This window comes from Pan paniscus, chromosome 6, assembly GCF_029289425.2.
Source record: "Pan paniscus chromosome 6, NHGRI_mPanPan1-v2.0_pri, whole genome shotgun sequence".
NCBI lineage: Eukaryota > Metazoa > Chordata > Mammalia > Primates > Hominidae > Pan > Pan paniscus.
This window is the reverse complement of record NC_073255.2, coordinates 157964860-157984213: the sequence shown is the minus strand read 5'-3', so window position 1 is coordinate 157984213 and position 19354 is coordinate 157964860. Positions and strand designations below refer to the sequence as shown.

The following is a 19354-nucleotide window of genomic DNA, read 5'->3' as shown; positions in this document are numbered from 1 at the left end:
GCTGAGGCAGGTGGATCACGAGGTCAGGAGGTCGAGACCATTCTGGCTAACATGGTGAAAGGCCGTCTCTACAAAAAAATACAAAAAACTTCGCCAGGCATGGTGGTGCGCATCTATAGTCCTGGCTACTCAGGAGGCTGAGACAAGAGAATCACTTGAACATAGGAGGTGGAGGTTGTGGTGAGCCGAGATCGTGCAACTGCACTCAAGCCTGGGCGACAGAAAGAGGTTCTGTCTCAAAGAAAAAAAAAAAAGTTTCAAACAAGACTATATCTGAGAATACATTCAGAAGTGCAAAATGACAGTGGTGTCACTTTACATTTTACATTCCATGAAATTCAAGCTCTTCAGGTTTTGTCTCCAGTATATCTTCATCTGGTCTAACCTACTCCACAAATCCTGTGTCTCTTTCTCTTCCTTCCTTCCTTCCCCATCCCTCTCACCTCAGTCCACCCTAGGATTCTCCCTTCTCTTACGGACATTCAAATTCTGGCCAAATAAAGCAGTTTATAGTTCCAAGACTATAACCTATGTTTTCACCTGCATGATTCATGCTGTCTTGGCAAAGCAAATGTAAACATCCCTCTTCATTTTTAAAGAAACCCTACACATTCTTCCAAGCCCAGCTAAAATACCATCCATTCTATGAAACCTATTCACTTTCTCCAGCCTGAATAATTCTCTCCTACTCTTCACTGTCTCTGCAACTCTGAGTCATGCCTTGCATTCTGCCCTGTATTAGAGTTATTTATAAATATATAACTCTCCCCCACGGGAGGGTTCTTTGAAAGCAAGAACCAATATTTCTCTTTGAGTCTTTCTTCACATGGCCCAGCACATAGTAGGGATTCCCAAACAGTTCTGGAGTACAACTGAGTTGAATTAGCTGTGAATGATTACTGAAATATTCAATATTGCTTTTCCTTGAGTTGTTTTGGCTCCATGATCATATGAACAAACTTATATATGCAAGAAGATATAGATTAAATGCATGAATTTTCAACCCATTTATTGTGGGTGAAATTATACTGTTTCTATACCTTACTTAATGAAGGACATATAACCATTATAAACTTACTTCTCTTTTAGTCAAGAAGTCATCAGTCAAGATACTCGTCCCCACTTCCCACTTCTCGTTTTCCCTTGCCCCCAATTTAAATATTTCCCTATTCTCACATTTAAATTACATCCTGCCAAACCTGCTGGTAATCTGCCCTAACATGAAAGTATTTCTTTTCATTAGTGTGGCAGTTTGCAAAAAAAATGGTCACAAATTCTTCCTATCCCAGTATGCACACCCCTTTGCAGTGTGACTTTGCAGCTTCTCACATCCAGTGGTGGAGTCTATTTTTTCACCCCTTTAATCTTGGCTTATTCATGTGATGTTCTTTGGCCAATGAGATATTTAGCAAATGTGATGTAAACTCCTTTTGCTTTTTAGGACTTCTGTAACAAATTGCTACAAACTTCACAATTTAAAACTAGAGAAATTTATTCTCTTGCAGTTTTAGAGGCTAGAAGTCCAAAAATCAAGATGTCCACATGGCCACGTTCCCTCTTATAGCTGTTAGGGACAATTCATTCGTTGCCTCTTTCCGCTTCTGGTGGTTGTTGGCATTCCTTGGCTTGTGGGTGCATAACTCTAATGTCTGTCTTCATCTTCACATGAGTGAAGATGTGAAGATGTGTCTTCTCCTTTGTGTGTCTTCTCTTCTGTGTCAAATCTCTGACTTTCTCTTATAATGACATGCACAGGGCCTATCTGGATAATTTAGGAAGATCTCATGTTGATATCTTTAATTTAATTACATCTGCCAAGGCCCTTTGTCCAAACAAGGTAATATTCACTGGTTCTGGAGGTTAGGATATGGACATATCCTTATGGGGGCAGCCATTCGATCTACTATACAAGCAAAAACTTTGAAAGGACTTGGCCTTTTCAAGTGGCTTTGTTCTCTTGCAATTCTTAAGAATCCTGAAACTGCCACTGTGTAGCGGAACATTAGGTGGACTACAAGATGATGACAGGCACATGGCCAAGTCATCCCAATGGCCCTAGCTGATACCCAGCCAATATCTAGGAGCATGAGTGAAGGCAGGCTAGACTGCCCAGCCACGCTTAGCCACCATCTGCCTATAGAGATGAGCAGAGCTGGTCCAGACAATTTATAGAACCATGAGAAATAATAAATGTTTATGTGAAGTCACTAAGTTTGGAGATGATTTGCTCTGCAAAAGCTGACTGATTCAATTTGCCTTTTATCATTGTTTAAATTTTGTCTTCATTTCTCCTCTTTTTGAAATGGAGCCTGCATCTCCTTCTCACACCTCTCATATGGAGAAGGTGATCTAAAAACCTCATGTGTTTTTTCTTTTTTATTTTCAGTGCTTAGAATGCAACTTAAGCCTTGCTGATTCTGATTTATTTGTTTCAAACTTCTCTAACTTCACTCTGGCTTCCATCCCAAACATTGAATAGATTGAACCCTTTTTAGGGTGGGCATTTTCCTAAGCATGTTCTCACCTTCTTATCTGAATACATCACACTGGACCACTCTACTATCCTTCAAAAGATTAGACTTGTGATTTGAGGCACCATCTATTTGAAAATAACCTGATTTTATGGTGGCTGAGAAACAGGCACCTCTGCCAAGGCTGTTTTTATAGCAATGGGTACCTGGAGCTGTGGGAACCTCCCTGTCACACCAGGATGGGCAAATAGCTACAGTTATTCTTCTGTTCATTTAGAAGTGGTAGGATACTTCTGTTGGAAATAGGGGTTACAGTGACTGGGGAGAAGAAAGGCAGAGAGAGGAAGTGAATGGAAAAGGAATCACCAAATTGTCCAGGAGAAAAATTTTCTGGTAGGGCCTTCAGTCAGGTTACAGAGCAAACAAGGGCTGAGAAGAGGTAGATGAGTAAGAACCAGCCTCAACAGGTAAGCTGCTGTATGAACAGGAACCTGTGTGCCTCTCCACCTCCTCATTTCACATTTCTCTTTCCCATTCCTCCTCCTGACTGGTTGCTCCCCCATCTGATCTCTCAGTCAATGGCACCACCATTCAAATAATGGCTGAAGAGTCATCCTTGAACCCTCTTCTCTTTAGCCTCTCACACCCCAACATCAATTCTTGTTTCTACCTTCAAAACGTATCCACATTTCTCCATTTTTAGACTACCATCTCACCAACCTAGATCAAGCCACCATGCTCCTCATCTGGACCCCTGAATGGCCTTGCAACTGGTTTCTCTGCCTCTGTTCACAATTCTCTTCAATCTGTTCTCCACACAGCAGCAGAATGGGCTTAAAAAGTAAATCAGATTATGATAGCCTCCTGTTCACTATCTTTTAGAGGCATCCCTTTGCCCATAGGGAAAAAAATCAATTTCTTACCTTTCCTGACTCCTGCGTGATTGGGCTCTTACCTTTCTCTCAATCTCTCTACCACTCACCCTGTGTTCAATATGTTACACAGTCAGTGGTTGTGGCATTCTGTGAATATGTGAAGACTCTCCTACCTTTGGAATTGTCCTTTTGCTGGGAGTATTTCACTGTCATCTCTTGAAATGGCACTTAGTCTCATCACAGAATTATAGCTCAGATATCACCCATTCAGGGCAATCTTTCTACCTCTCATAAAGTGGGCAGACCAGTTAGTTCCTAGTCAACATCCATCCTGTTCATTTCATTCTTAGATATATTAAATACCTGTAACTATCTGAATTTCTTTATATGTGTATAATTAATGATCTGTTTTTCATCTGTCATTCCATACAAGAATAAACTTTACAAAGGCAGGGACTTTGCCTTGTTTCCTGCTATGCTACTGGAGCCCAACATAACATCTAGCATATAAGAGGTAGCCGGTAAATACTTGTAGCAGGAATCAAAAGGCTAATTTAACTCACAGGAAAACCATCCCTATTTTATAGACATGGAAAGTGGTCCATAGATGTAAGCAGATTTGTCTAAGGTCATAGAGTTTGTACAAGGACTTTCTTACTGCACACCGATCCCCAGACCTGTAGAAGTATGGCTTGGGATTTTTCTTTTCTTTCCTGCATATCCAGTGCTATAGATCTAATGCTGGTGATTTATTTCTCTCTCCTTTAAAGTAAAAATGCAATTGGATATTTGCTTATTACTCAGCCTGAAAGGATGTAATCATCATCCTATTCATGTTTTAAAATCACATTTCTTTAACAGTAACTCCTTGAAGGCATGAAAATGAAATATATTTCCTTAGCATAATGTTTTTCTTCTGTGACTTCTGAGTTTAAAGTAATGATTTCTCTGTGTGTGATTTGAACAAATATTCTTCATGTAGATAATCTAAGTAATCAAGCACATAGAAAAATTATTATACCTTTCAAATATATCTGAAAAAATTTCTAGTAGAAGTTATTCAGAAGTTATTCTACTAGAAATTTCTACCAAAGCATCAGTTTGGAACAGTATGTTTTTTAAACAGATTGATGAGGCTATGGTACCTGGAACTGTTAGATTGCGGAAAACTAGAGACCAAATATGAAGAAGCTGATGTAGAGGGGAAACAATAGTGCATATGAATACGGATATATATGTAAATAAAGGGATGCTTGGAATTTCCTCTCCTGTTTGAAGTCCCTTTCTCTAAATTTTAAAGACTTGCTTCATCGAGCTTCTAAGAACTGCTTTTACAGGCTAGGAATAGGGAGTGAAAGGACAAATTGTTTTGAGACAAAGAAGACAGAGTGATGTGTATAAGAATGCTCTGTGTCAGTCAGTGAGACAATGAGAGAATGACCGCCCTATAGGCAGACGCTCCATAGAGATCTAACAAAAGCAATGAAATTCGTCTTTATGTTGCAGAAGGTAGAGAATACAAAAGATATCTGAAGAGTCCTGGGAGAGAATCCATTTCTGCTGCCTCAGTAGCACTCAGAGAAATAAAACACAAATTTTCAGTTCTATATCATAATATCAGGTCATTTAGATAATTTAAAGGAATTCCAGTTAACAGCAGATTTGAGGCTCAGGTTGTAATCAAATAGAAGTAACACAAAAGATTCATGGGTAGAGTAGTGCAGTCTTACATGTTAAGTATAAAATGCCAGCTCTAACTGTATAGTAATTTTAAAACTGGTATTGTGTAGTAAGTTTAAAACTATGTGTTGCAAAATTGTTTTTGTTGTTGTTGTTTTTCCAAGGAAAAAAGTTTAGGTCTTAATTTTTGGGCAATGGGACAGGGTGGTGTTTTTGAGCTTGTGGTGACTGGCTTAGACTAGAGTTTTATGGAAATCAGTCCAACATCCCTGATATATTTTGTATGATCTACACATAAGACAGTATAGCATGTTTATAAGTCATTTCTTCTAAGTCAATATTCCATATTCCATAAAAATATCCTATATTTGTGTACTTTGCATATTTATACCACTCTCAAGTAAATTCCTTGAGGAGAAAGAGCTCTAGAAAATATCATTGAATTTCCTTATATGAAAAAAAAATTACAAAATGTACATTTCTTCACTTAAATGTATACTCACAAGTTTATGACTAATAGGCTTAACTTTTCCATAGAAAAAAAATTAAGATTATTATATTTTATGATATGAATTTGAGCTGGAAGAATGAATTTTCTTAACATATAGTCATCTGAGGGATACCATTCTTTAATAGCACTGCATATTAAATTTTACAAAGTGTTCTTAAGTGAAAAAACAATGTCCAGTGGCTGGCAAATGCTGAAATCATTCCAAATAATTGTGTGGCCTAGGTAATTTAAATTGTAGTGAGGAATTATCATCATTCGCAATCTACTTAAAAGCACAGCTTTCTTACCGTAAGTATGGGTTATAAAATAACTTTTTTAAAATAAATATGTTTAATCCAATGGGGGAAAAATGCTCCATGCTTTGCTAAGCATTTTTGCCTTTTTTCCTCTTGCCATTGGACAGCTCAGACTATTTGTACAATAGCAAAAAAGACCACTAGGGGGCAATACAGTAATTGTTTTGCTCCATCTCACAGCTATGTAGGCTTCTTTAGTGAAAAAAGATTGCTGTTTCTTCTAAATTTGAAACCACATTTTAATATATGGAAGGAAAAAGGCTGTATTTCATTTTAAACTTACAATGAATAAATCACATAAGACAATGCAAGTCAGATTTTCTCCTGAAGGGAGCAAAAGCCTGTCTTCCTTCAGCAGACAAATCAGTTTTACCTAGTTGGCACATTTGAGGATATTTTATATTTAGAATTTGTCAGCCTTTGAGACAGATCTCAAGGAATAAAGGATATTGTTAATAAAAATATCAAAAATTATATACATTTGATAAGTTTCAAAACGTACTGGTAAAAACTTACTTTTTTTCTATACCCAAAGTAAAAGTGTAAAAATCATTTAGCTTCCCCACTGAGTACATATTCTGTAATAAACTTAAGCATTAAAGTGATTAATTTTTGGAGACAATTACTGCCATTATTTTCACTGTTATTACTTTGCACCCACATACCACTTTGTAAAGGAGTTATTTTTATTACTAATTATTCTTTTCAGAAATTTGATGAGTGGAGTCTCTATTCTAATTCATTTCTCTCTCCCTGAATCTGCTGAATATTAGGTACTATGCCAGGTACTGAAGATTTGTTTCCTACATAAATAAAGAATAAGCAAACTCTCTTCTTTTAAGGATTTCAAAAAGATTTAGGCAAGTAGATTTTTCCTCTTGGTTTTTGTTCTCCTGTTTGCTGACTTTATGTGATTTTTTTCCTTCCAATATATTTTCCTGTCATCAGAAGATATTTAACATTACCACAGTGATGAAAAAGTTAAGCCTTGTTGTTAAAGTCTAAGGGATAAAGATTTATAAAATTAAATTCAATAACTCTCTAGGTGTCTGTACAGAAATGAAAATGTTTAGGAAGATTGCAGGGAGTTTTGCCTTAATTCATGGTCCATTTCCCAAAGATCCATCTTAACAATCCCTTCTTGCATGAGGGTAGTGAAGAAAGGGAATACAGCTGTTCTGTCTTCGAACATCTTTACGGCTTAGCTGGCTCATCTATTAAAGAAATAATAAGAAACTAAAAAATTAAGATGGTGCTGCTCTCTATGGACGCTTAAAGTGCTTTGAAAGATTGCTTACACTAGACCTCTTTTCCCAGGCTTGGTTTTTACTCTAAACACTTGTTTATTTTATAAACTTGTGATCAGCAAGGTGTAACAGAAATCAGAGTGACATTACTGTGCTGGGCAACGGCAGAAAGAGGAAGAGCCCGCAGAGATTAATTTTTAAGAGCTTCTGTGAAGTTCACGGGCAATACACTTCCAGGATCCAGTTCAGAGAAACAACACTTGCTCTTTTCAAGTCCCTAACTGGGTCCCATCCTCATCCCAGCATATACCTTCCCTTGATGGCTCCAGGGAGAAGCAGGCTGTGAACAGGACAGGTGAAGGGGAGGAGCTGAGAAGGGAAACATACATTCTATCCTCCAAAGTACTATTGAGGAACTTTTCCATCTTTCAAGCATCCAGAAGGAGGGAAGAAGGAATGAACTTACCTCACCTGATTTCACACTGAAATCCCTGAGTATTAGCTTACCTCCATTTTTCTGGATATATAATTAACACTTGCCTACTGATTTTCTAGTATTAAAGGCAATAATAATTAGCAAATTTATTCATTAGTGTTAGGTTTTACCTTTACACTGTCATAATACATTATATATATATGTAGGTATATATACAGATATATGTGTATACCTATATAAAGCATTATATAGCATCTACCTATATAAAGCATTATTTTAGTTAATTATATTTGCATATGTCTATGCGTTCATTACCCTAGTTCAGAAGAGAAAATATGCCTGAATTAACAATGATGGAATATGTAAATCCATAATACTATCTTCTGTTGTAGAACCTGCTCTTAAATCATATTTTCCCCAAATGGCAGTTTTTAATAAGTTATTATTAATGAGGTACCTTTAATTAAAATAAGGATGATAGACAACGATTCACTGATAAACATTTTTGAGCATCTGCCATGTGCCAGGAACTCTGTGAGGCTCTGGAAATGCAAACACATTGCTTGCCTTTTTGAGGCTTAGAGTCATCTGCTTAAGTTATCATTTTGGCCAGATAAAGATGATCATCATTAATGAATAGTTTTCTTTACATTTAGGATAATCATCCAAGTTCAGCCTTCCGAATTAACGAATGTACAAAATGACTTGACAAATCTTTTAATAGAACCAAGTTGGGAATGAAGGAATGAATGAATGAGTGAATGAATTGCTTTTTAAAAAGACACAAAGTTGCTATAAAGAGTATTAGTGCAATCTAACATCAATGTGGGCTGATTGCTTTGCAGTTATTATAAAAGTTTTTAAAGTAAGTCAGCTTTGGTCACAAGTTTATTCAATTACATGCTGGTTATTTATAATTTCTATTTATATAAAATCATACTTTAAAATGAACGCCCTGATGCAATTTTAAAATTTAATTCAAGCAAAAGTAGGTTAAGTAATACATCAACTCTTTTTACAAACTCTCAGGAGAAGACTTTTATTCACATTCTTTCTACAGCTGACATAAATCTCCCAGGCCTAGCAAAGGGCCAGATGCTCAGTCAAAAGCCTTTTACAAGGTCTGCTTCATAGCCTGCAGTTTTGGACATAAAATGAAGATCAGGAGAAGAACACTTCCTAAGGTTGAAAAACCATACTGTCACTTTATACCTTCTTCCAAAGACATTACTCATTTTTACCTTGGGAATATATAAGCGATCTCACCCAACATTATCAAAGGCAGTGCATAAATATTGACGACAAATGAGGCTAACTTCATCCCTGCAACTGTGTCATATTTCCAAAATGAATAAGGGATATATGCATCTTTTTAAAAGGAATCTTGTACATAACACCATTCCTCTCTTTGCCACAGTTCTCCTCTGCCCTCTGTGCACATTTGCTGATTGTATTGATGTGAGAGGGAACTGCAAGCACTGGAGATGGAAGAATGGTCCCCTGAAGGCCAGTGCAGCGGTGGTAGAGAGCTGGTGATTTAGAACTTACAAATCTGACTTGAAAAAAGGCTACGGTATCCCAGATTTCCCTATCTCTATCAAAGTGGCCCTTATCCAGAAATTCAGATTATGACATCTGTCTATTGCATTTACTGGAAAACAAATGATCATTTGTATAATATTTACCTATATCATGTATATATCATTGCAAAGTAGAGTGGCTGGCTTATAGCAGTTAGGGATAAAGTAGACTCAGGCAATTTCTTCATGCAGTTAAATTTTTTTTAATGACCTTTGATTCAATTCAATCAAAGAGACATTTATAGGGAGCTGATTATATGCAAGGAATCATCTCATATAACTTTATATCTGATGTCAAATATGGAATAGCAACAAATCTAACATCTTCAAATATGGGATGGCTGATCAAACAATGAATTAATTTATGTCTTGACTGGACAAAATAAGGCTTTGGACAAGCTTTTCTGCCAGAAGTCACAAATCTCTTCAGCAATACATTTTCATAAAAACAGTCAACTATGGTCAGAAGTACAAAGAATCTTCAGACATCATAAAAAGTTACAGATATTACAGTTGCCTCTCTGTTGGGTAACTTATTTTGTGATTTACAATGGATGAAGGGATGACTTGTGACTTTTTGCTCTAAGAACCGAATTTAGATTTATCACATTTCTTGCAATTAATCTTTATGACCTGTGTTTTAAGACAGACATAGATGCATTTAACCAAAAGTTATAGTTAGAATATTTGTGAAAGAGTTTTACTCGTGAATTTATAGATACAAACTGAAGTTTTATAATTAAGTCAAGAGCTTTTTAAGGGAAGACATTTTTAAATAAGATATTTCTTAAAATTAGATTTATTATACTCATCAAGTAAATGATATTGTCTTAACAGCAACAAATAGAGTTGATTTAAAATCAGATCAAATGGTATAGTAAGCAAATATTACATTTGTGAATTTTTCCCTTTCACAACTTCCTCTGATTTTAGGTTTGAACATCCTTGGGAAACATCTAACACTAAAATTTTTAAATATTTTATTATGTAGAAGGGCATTAAAAATAGTTTACAAAGCTTCTATTTTCCATTATTCCTCAAATTTGCATTTCTTGATTTTTTTTTACTCTCTCCAAAGCTTTAACAGATAAAGTATCTCAGCAGAAGACTTAATTGGAAATAAATGAGCTCATAGTTATATCTGTTATTGCCTTCATACCTTCTTTAGCTGCCAGAATGTTCTATAAATGTTCACTGATAACTAGTTTAGTGGGCTTGCCTCATCACACAGTACATAAATCACTACTGATTTAACTAAGTCATTTGGGCTTTGAATTCAGTACTCAGTACACACACACATGCACATACACACACACACACACAAAATTATGTTTTGTGGAATTTAAGAACAGTGTTTAATAACATGCTGGTATAGCGTGGGTAGTTTTTAAAGTGGGTTTGGTTTTGTCCTCCACATTAGCAGTGAGAAGTTTCTGTGTATTTTTTCACATCTAAAAATACCAGTAGAAAGCAGTATTTCTGAGGATGGTTAAGTAATTTAACAGATGAGTTATAATCTATTTGTTTTAACTGAAATAACAAGTACATCAGTTGAAGGGTAAATAAATATCCTCTTGTTTTCTGAAACTTATCTGTATCATCAAGCGTAACTTTGAACTAGTAAGGAAACAATCACTTTCTCCACATTGACCCAGGAAGCTGCACTACCTCCCTCTGAGAGGAGATAACAGTATTGTCCAGAATAATCAGGCAAGATCTTGAAAAGATAAATCCCAAGGAGAGGATGAAAATGACAAGAACTGCATGCTTTCCTATGCTACAACCACAGCTTGCATCTGTCTCACAGAAAAGACAAAAATATGAATAAGAAAGGAAATAGTGAATGAAGCATGAAAATCTAAAGAAAACCAGATCACAAGGAGATTTCTTTTTTCATTTATTTTCAGGAAATACATAAATAAAAACTATCATAAAAATTAGCCTGTTTGTATCAGGGCAGGGGGAGCGGCACTTACATAAAAAGAGGAAAAATAATTTAAAAATTATTTAAAATACCTAAGAGCTTCAGTTTCCTATTAAGATGATTCATTAGCCCAGGTGAAATGAGAATGAAGCAAGAATTTGATAACAAAGAAAAATAACAAACACCTCTTTGAAAGGGAGTCTAGAGCTATTGTGAACTGGTCTGACCAGCGGTAGCCACGGTCAGGGATAAGTGGAGTTGGGGGAGGGGAGTTGTTGGAGGCTATGTGAGAGGACAGGCTGAAGAAAAATATTTTCGTTTTCCTAACTCTCCCCTGTCTTCCTCTAGGGCAATTATTGGTTGTTCCTTCCTTGTTAAGGATGCTAAGCCCAGGCCCAGGATTCAGATTGCTGAATTTCTTGGGAGAAAGGAGGAAAAACTGTATGGAGTTACTGGTCACATGTGGCATTCACTCCTCCACCCTACTGTCTGTCAACCTTCAGGCTTGATGACATATAACGGAGGAAGATGTGCTTCCTCCCTGTGCTTTTATGCCTAAGAGAGTTTAGGGGGTGAAATTCTGACCAGGGAAGTTACCTGGCTACAAAGGGAAGTGACCAAAAGTGATTTCTTCATGTTTGGAGCACATTCTGTCCCTTCTCCTTGGATTCACCTGAAAGGACTGACCTTCCCCAAACATCATACTAGCTGGAATAAATAATGTCTGCAGGAGGACTTAAGCTCAAAGGACAAAATAGAGAATGCACAAAAAATACAGCTACTTCAAAAGAAAGGCAACAAACTCAACAATATATATCATGCTACCAAAACTGATAGATGAGGAATTTAAAATAAGCATGCCAGCAATATACTCAAGGAAATAATGGAAGATAGTAGCAAAATAAAATGTGAAAAAGAAGTCATTAAAAAGAACAAAGAGGAAATACGGTAAAAAATATCAGAAGTAAATAAAAATATACATAGTTTTTAAGTGAAGGGGCATGAGCATTTAAGTTATACATGCAGCATTAAATAAATAACTGAAATACAAGAAACAACGGATGAGACAGCAGCAAAGCTATAGCGTAAGAAGGATTTTGATATAATTTGGATATTTGCCCCCTCCAAATCTCATGTTGAAATATGATCCCCAATGTTGGTGGTGGGGCCTGCTGGGAGGTATTTGGGTTGTAGGTGTGGATCCCTCATGAATGGCTTGGTGCCTTCCCTGTGGTGAGTTCTCCCTCTATTAGTTCACAGGGGAGCTTGGTTTAAGAGCCTGGCATCTCTCTTGCTCCCTCTCTCACTATGTGACATGCCTGCTCCCACTTTGCCTTCCACCATCAGTGGAAGCTTCTTGAGGCCTCACCAGAAGCCAAGCAGATGCTGGTTCCATGCTTGTACAACCTGCAGAACCATGAACTAAATAAACATTTTTCTTTATACATTTCCCAGCCTCACGTGTTCCTTTATAGCAATGCAAAAACGGACACAGATTGTACGATTCAAAAGATAAGATTGAAGAACTGTCTCAGAAAACAGAAATGCTTCCAGAAAGCAGATAAGAAAAGCCAAATAATATAATTAGAAATGGAAGGATCAAATCTGGTCAACAGAAGAAGGAAGAATAAAAACAGTGAGCAAAAATATTTCAAGAAATCATGAAAACAAATTTTTAGAATTAAAGATTAAAGACATCAGACTCAAATTGAAAACACTCAAATAATAAAAGAAATAAATCCAGGAGGGCATTGTAAACAATGTGGGGAAGTAAGGATGGTAAGTGTCTTGATAAAGTTTTGTTTTGTTTTTGAGGGAAAAAAGACCAAAAAAGGGAACAAGTGATTATTTCAACTAAAACTAAAAATCTACATTGTGATAATGGGATTTGGGGACGTGGTACAGAGACCGAAAGAGTCTTGAGAAGGCAAGGTTGGGAAGCAGATAGAGATATTTAAAAGTCTAAGAAATCATAGGAAAACATAAACATGAGTGCATGTTTTAAATTAACAGTGACCACTGTATGTTATATAGGTAAAGAATGTACAACTTTTAAACTTACAGAAGCATATGTAAGCTTTTCAGTGAAAAAGCAAAGTTTAAGAGGAGAAAAAGAAAGCATACTAAATAAAAAAATAAGATGGCAGAAATAAATTCTAAAATTTGCTCATGCCTTCTTCTTGAGGTGGAAGATTTTCCAAAATTCAAAATTCAGTTTATGAAGGTAAATTCTGAAAAAAATCAAGTTCAGTCATTTTCTAATCTGTTCAAACTATGAGAGACCCTATGCATTCTTTCAGTTTCTATTTCCTCTTTTTGGTATGCAGAACAATAAAATACTGTAAAATCAAAATTTCTTCAAAATTTATCAAACATATTGTCACTAGATCTCATTTTCAGCCAAGTTGACCTGAGCTACCTTTTATAACTTACTAAACTTTTTGGGATTATTATTGAGTTCTTCCCTGAAATCTTCCCTATTATCCTTTATGTCATAGCTTGCTATATTAGGCACACTTGAGAGCTTTATTTTTCACTCAGCAAACATTCCATATTGACTGGTGTGATGAACTAGCATTATGCTTCCTAAGGGTGAAGCAAAAAGCACAAAGGCAAAATTGTATTTTCATTTGTTGCCTTGACTATATTTTTCTTGAATAAGTGAAAAATTAAGAAAAACAGAGTATAGCTGTGAACTAGCTCTGTAATAAGTAGATCAAAGAATTGAACCATCATGATGAATTGAGAAAAAAGAATGTAGCCTTTGTGATCCCTAGTGAATTAAGCTGCTTCCAGTTCATTTTTAAACCTGCACCTATTAAGTGAAAATCTTTTCTTGCAGCAATAAAAAAGATGTGATCTTTGTTCAATGGGATTTGATAACCATAAAGGTGGGAAAATGGCAGCCCAACTCACTTTACTTTACTTCAGTGTACTTACGTGAAATAATAGCTTCAACCGAGAGCTTACCTTGACAGTGAAGCGTTTTTTCTTTGGTGGATTCCAAACTGTGCCAGTTGAATGAATGAATGCACGCAAAGGGGTTAAGGACGTCACCAACACATACGCTTTAAGAATCACAGATAAATCTTCGGCTCGAAAGATTGTTTCATGTGGAGCAAGGACTGTCGTTTCATTCCTAAAAAAAAAATAAAACAACATAGTTAGCGCTCCATAATGTAGGGTTGAGTACATAATTTGTAAATTACCTACAAGCTTTGTAAACTGCTTCTATCCTTTGTAGGACGCCAGCCCTCCGTGTGTGGGTTTCCTTGAACAATTTCAATTGCTTATTAGCATCACCACCAGGTGGTGGAGAGGTACAGCGAGAAGGAGTCAAATTGGTAATAGTTCCCCACTCTGGCAGATTTAATCAAAGTATTTTTAAAAAGTAAAAAAGGTGGCTGAGCATAGTGACTTATGCCTATAATCCCAGCACTTTGGGAGGCCGAGACGGGCGGATCATGAGCTCAGGAGTTGGAGACCAGGCTGGCCAACACAGTGAAACCCTGTCTCTACTAAAAATACAAAAATTAGCTGGGCATGGTGGCATGGGCCTGTAGTCCCAGCTACTTGGGAGGCTGAGGCAGAAGAATCACTTGAACGTGGGAGGCGGAGGTTGCACTGAGCTGAGATTGCATCATTGCACTTCAGCTTGGGCAACAGAGCAAGACTTTGTCTCAAATAAATAAATTAATTAATTTAATTAAAAAGGTGGAAAGGTAGTATGTAGAATAAAGTTGAATTTAAAAAATAAATATATAAATTAGTTACAGTACCCCTGACCTCAGATGCATGGTACCATTGCAACAAAAGTGATATAAATTACAGTTTGGGTGAAACTTTCTAAAAGCTTCTACCTCTGCCTACCTTTGCTCTATTTTTTCTTCTCTAGAAAAACATGTTAAGGTTTTAAATAGTGGACAGGTCACCAAGAATATGCGAAAACACTTTCCCCACTAGTTCAATCTTACCTAATGTCCCTACTCCCAGATAATGAAGAGTTAACTTAAGGGATGAAATATTAAAAAATTTAAAAAATTAAAAAAAACACCTCAGGCTACTAAGGAAAAGTAACACCAGTTTAATATTTTGTAATGAAACAAATATGCTTTCATCATAAATGATACCAAAATGTATAATTATTTGCTTTTCTACATCATATTTCTAAATGTTAAATATCTAAGTTTGATCAATGAAAGGACTGTGCTTTTATATATATATATATATATATATATATTTGAGACAAGTTATTGCTGTCACTCAGGCTGGAGTGAAGTGGTGCAATCACAGCTCACTGCAGCCTCCACTTCGAGGGCTCAGTTGGTTCTCCTGCCTCAGCCTCCTGAGTAGCTGAGACCACAGGCATGCACCACTGTGCCTGGCTAATTTTTCTATTTTTTGTATAGATGGATTCTCACTATGTTGCTCAGGCTGGTCTTGAACTACTGGGCTTAAATAATCCTCCTGCCTTGACCTCCCAAAGCACTGGGATCCCAGGCATGAGCCACTGCACCTGGCCTACTTTAAACTTTAAAATTCTAGGTTGGCACAAGATGCATATGATTCTTCAATAAATACTATTAACTGTTTAAATACTACTTAATAATTATAAAATTAGATGAGGCAAACTTATTTGTGTCTTGGATAAGATAATTAAAACCTCTTAATTTTTAACTATAATTTATCTACATTATAAAATCCTTTCCCTGGAGAAAACTTGGATAACTTGATACACAGCAGATGCTTTCTTAGATGCTAAGAGCCATAAAAAAAATAGCAGAAAAAAAAATGCATTCAGCCATATTCATAGTCTAAGGCAAAGTCATTTGAGTATAAAATGGAAGTTAAAATTTTATAGTTTTGCATTGTCAAGGTTTTAAATTCAATTTCCTTTAATGTAACTTATTAGATAAGAGTCCAATTTACCCAAATGTTTATTTTCTGGCAGGACAGGTTTGAATTAATCTAGGAGAAAGTCAATGATGGCATTCTTTATTTAAAAAGGATAGCCGAAAATTTATGTAAGAGAAACTAATAATTCACACATGTGAACCCCCCATATCTGTTCTGTGCTTTTCTCTTGTTAGCTGTCTCCTACAATGCATGCTGGTTATAACAATTCAAAATGATTAGCTTACAGCTGTTCACGTCTCCAGTCCCCTGGTTTCCACACACGTGGCTTCACTGTTTTTAAAAGGTGACTCGAAGTACTCGGCTTTAATTGCATTCCCTGATCCAGACACACAGAGGGACTCACTGGAAGTTGCAGTTCTGAAAAGATTCAAGAGAGCAGAAGACAGTCATTTTATTGTTTCTTTCTGGAACTGCTTTGAAAATAGAGTATGCTGTATTAAACTGCAGGGTACACGAGAAATATGCAACCATTTTTCTCCCCATTCTGAATCAAAATTGGATCCACTAAGTATGAATGCATATTTAGAGAAGCCTTTGTTTGCCATATGTTCTCTTACTACAGAGGAGGAAAACAATTGTAATAATTGATTTCATTTTCTTGCTCAGAAGGGGAGGTAGATACAATGTCTCTAACTGTCCAACATCAAGCTGATCTATCCTACAAAGCTAAGGGATGCATTCTCAATGAGGGGGTGGTGGCTGCAAGAGCAGACTTTTGTTTGTCATGAGAATATTACATAGAAAACTTGAGCTGATTTCCTGACAATACAATGCTGATATACTAAACTTTGTTATGCTTCGTGACCTTGGGAATCTCAACAACAGGGCTTTATTGTCTTATAAAATATTAATTATTGGATTTTAAGGTATATAAAAATAAAGAACAATAATAATGGTTTACTTAAGAACACTCATATTGACATGCTTAAAAATAAAGGTATTGCATATACATGATTACAAAAATCAAGTATTACAGAAAGCAATCAAATGAGCAGAAAAAGCACCCTCCAATTCACTTCTATCTAGAACCTCTTCCCACCAAAAACCAATGCTTACGTATTAACTTGTAAGATCTGAATAAGCACATTGGGTCAGATGCATATATTTCTTCAAAATAAAAGTTGATGTAATTAATATAAATATCAATGTATCTACATGAACCTATATATGTAGGTATTTGTTTGTTTTTTTAATTATCCCAAAGAGGTGTCATAATAATATATGTCTGGCTTATTTATACCTACTAACCCATCCTGGCATCCTTTCCATATCAGCATATTCAGAGTTATTTCATACATACCTCTTAATAGCTTAGGGTGCGTCATTAAATAAATATACATTTGATTTAGCCATTCTTTATTGTTGTGTATTTACATTATTTTTGTAATGTTTTTCTTTTGCTATTTCAAAAGTACTGAAATGAATACTCTTATACATCTATTTTGGTGTACTTTTACAAATTTGTCTAGTGGCGGATTTGTATTGGTATGTGTAATTGCCAGGTCAACGGTAAACGCACTGCAAATTTGTTAGACGTGACCAGATTGCCTCCCAAAATGGTTGCTCCAATTTCCACTCTCTCCAACAGTATTTAGAAGTTGTTTTCTTAATCCCAGGTCACAGTGCTTTATTTTTTAATTATATAATTTATCTAGTTCTCAAAATAGAACAAAGCCTTTAAATTATTTTTCCCCTTTGTGCACATTTCATCAATACTAACATAGTCTAATTTAAAACACTTCACACTCTTAAGTAAAAGTCAGCAGAAGTCAAGCTGTTCAATGTATTCCCGTATCTCATTATTTAGCACACTGTGATCTTCCTCCAAAAATGATAACTTATTTGTAAGTTTTCCCTTTTAATGAAGTTCTAATACATCATAATAAAGGAAATATTCAAATGGCTTTGGTTTTGGAGGTAATGAATGAACAGCCATTAAGTTAATTTCTTTTCTTGGGAATCACAACTTTTAAAAAGTTGAAATGTTTATGTAAGCCTTTCAATTTGCAGTAATAAAATACATGTTCTTAATTAAAATTTTACTAAATAGAGTTATGTTTTCAGAGTCTATTACTAGGACAAGTTTTGTTTCTCCAAAGAGCTGATTTGGAGGCTTCTTTTGTATAGTATGAGAAAAGTATAATTTACTCTGATTTCCCTCTTACCTTGCTGCCAAAAAGCACAGAATTGATTTCAAACCCAAGCACACTTGACATTAAAGAAGCTAGACATATTAAGTTTTGTGCCAAGATAGTATCTCAATGGTTTTGAGGAAGTTGTCAAAAAACATGTCAAAAGAATAAACAATTGTATGTCACTTTTTTCTGGTTTAGCTCAAGTGGAGCTATACATGAAACTGAAGGGGTCCAATACAGGAATTGCCAAGACCATGTCAGATTTCCACATGAATCTCTGAAACTGTGATCGGATAATGGAAATGAATACTGAGCAAACTAACGTTACCTTTATTTTTATATGTATACGTATATCAATAAATTCTAGGCTTCCAATTATATTATTCCAGGCTTGGATGTTACTTTTTATTATTCTAAAAGAAAAAAAAACCTCTGTAATTAGCTGTCCCCTCTAAAATTATTCTCATTTAACTTGATTATAGCCACAACTTAGATATAAGCTTCATTTATATCTTTAAAAGCTGCAAATGCATTTTACGGAATTTTATAAATAATCGTGTAAACATTTCAGTGTCCTAGGCTATCATTTAACAGATAAAGGTATGTCTGGAGCACTATTTCTTGTATCTTTCATCTGGCATAGGCTTCAAGGGCTCTCTCAACAGTCCAGTCTAATCCATTTATTACTCCATTCCCCTTCTCCATGGCCTAACCAATACACTCAAAGAGCCTACAAACAATGCTCAAACGACCTTCTGTTTTTGGAAGGGATTTGGGTGATGAGGCTGTATGACACAGTCTTCCAAATAGCCTAGTTCATTAACATATACTTGTTAAAAATGTTAAAGTAACTTAATATGGAATACGTAGCATGACTCTTCAGGGCTTTCCTGCCCGCATAATATGCAAACTGAATGGAAAATAGATTAAAATGTGAAATACCATATGGTGAATAGTGCTGTACTTTTATTTATTGGCTACTCTTAGCTTATTTTAGAGAGCCCTGAAGCCTGTAACTTTATGATCAGTAAAGTTTACCCAGAATAAAAGTGAACAATTTGTTAGGGATGCATGAAGCCTGCTTTTCAATATCTTTTAATATCTGGTTGGCTAGATACTGAGCGCCTGCTTATGGGGAAAAAGTATTATGAAAATGATGATTAAACCAGAAACAGGAGACCTGGGCTTTCGTTTTGGTTTTTGTCAACCAACAATTAGTAGGCTTGTGACATTGTTAGGAAGCCTTCTAAAATCCAGAATGTAAATCCCATGAATCTTCTGA

The 19354-nt window shown here is 35.7% G+C and overlaps 1 protein-coding gene across 1 annotated transcript in view; it reads right to left on the bottom strand.

Moving 5' to 3' along the window:
- Positions 1–19354, bottom strand: part of CPED1 (cadherin like and PC-esterase domain containing 1) — a 312803-nt gene that overhangs the window by 187138 nt on the left and 106311 nt on the right. Inside the window, exons 6-7 of the mRNA XM_055115335.2 lie at positions 16162–16294; positions 13991–14159 (exon numbers count right to left, since the gene is read on the bottom strand). Coding sequence (XP_054971310.1) covers positions 13991–14159; positions 16162–16294 — 302 coding nt within the window. The remainder of the gene's footprint in view (positions 1–13990; positions 14160–16161; positions 16295–19354) is intronic.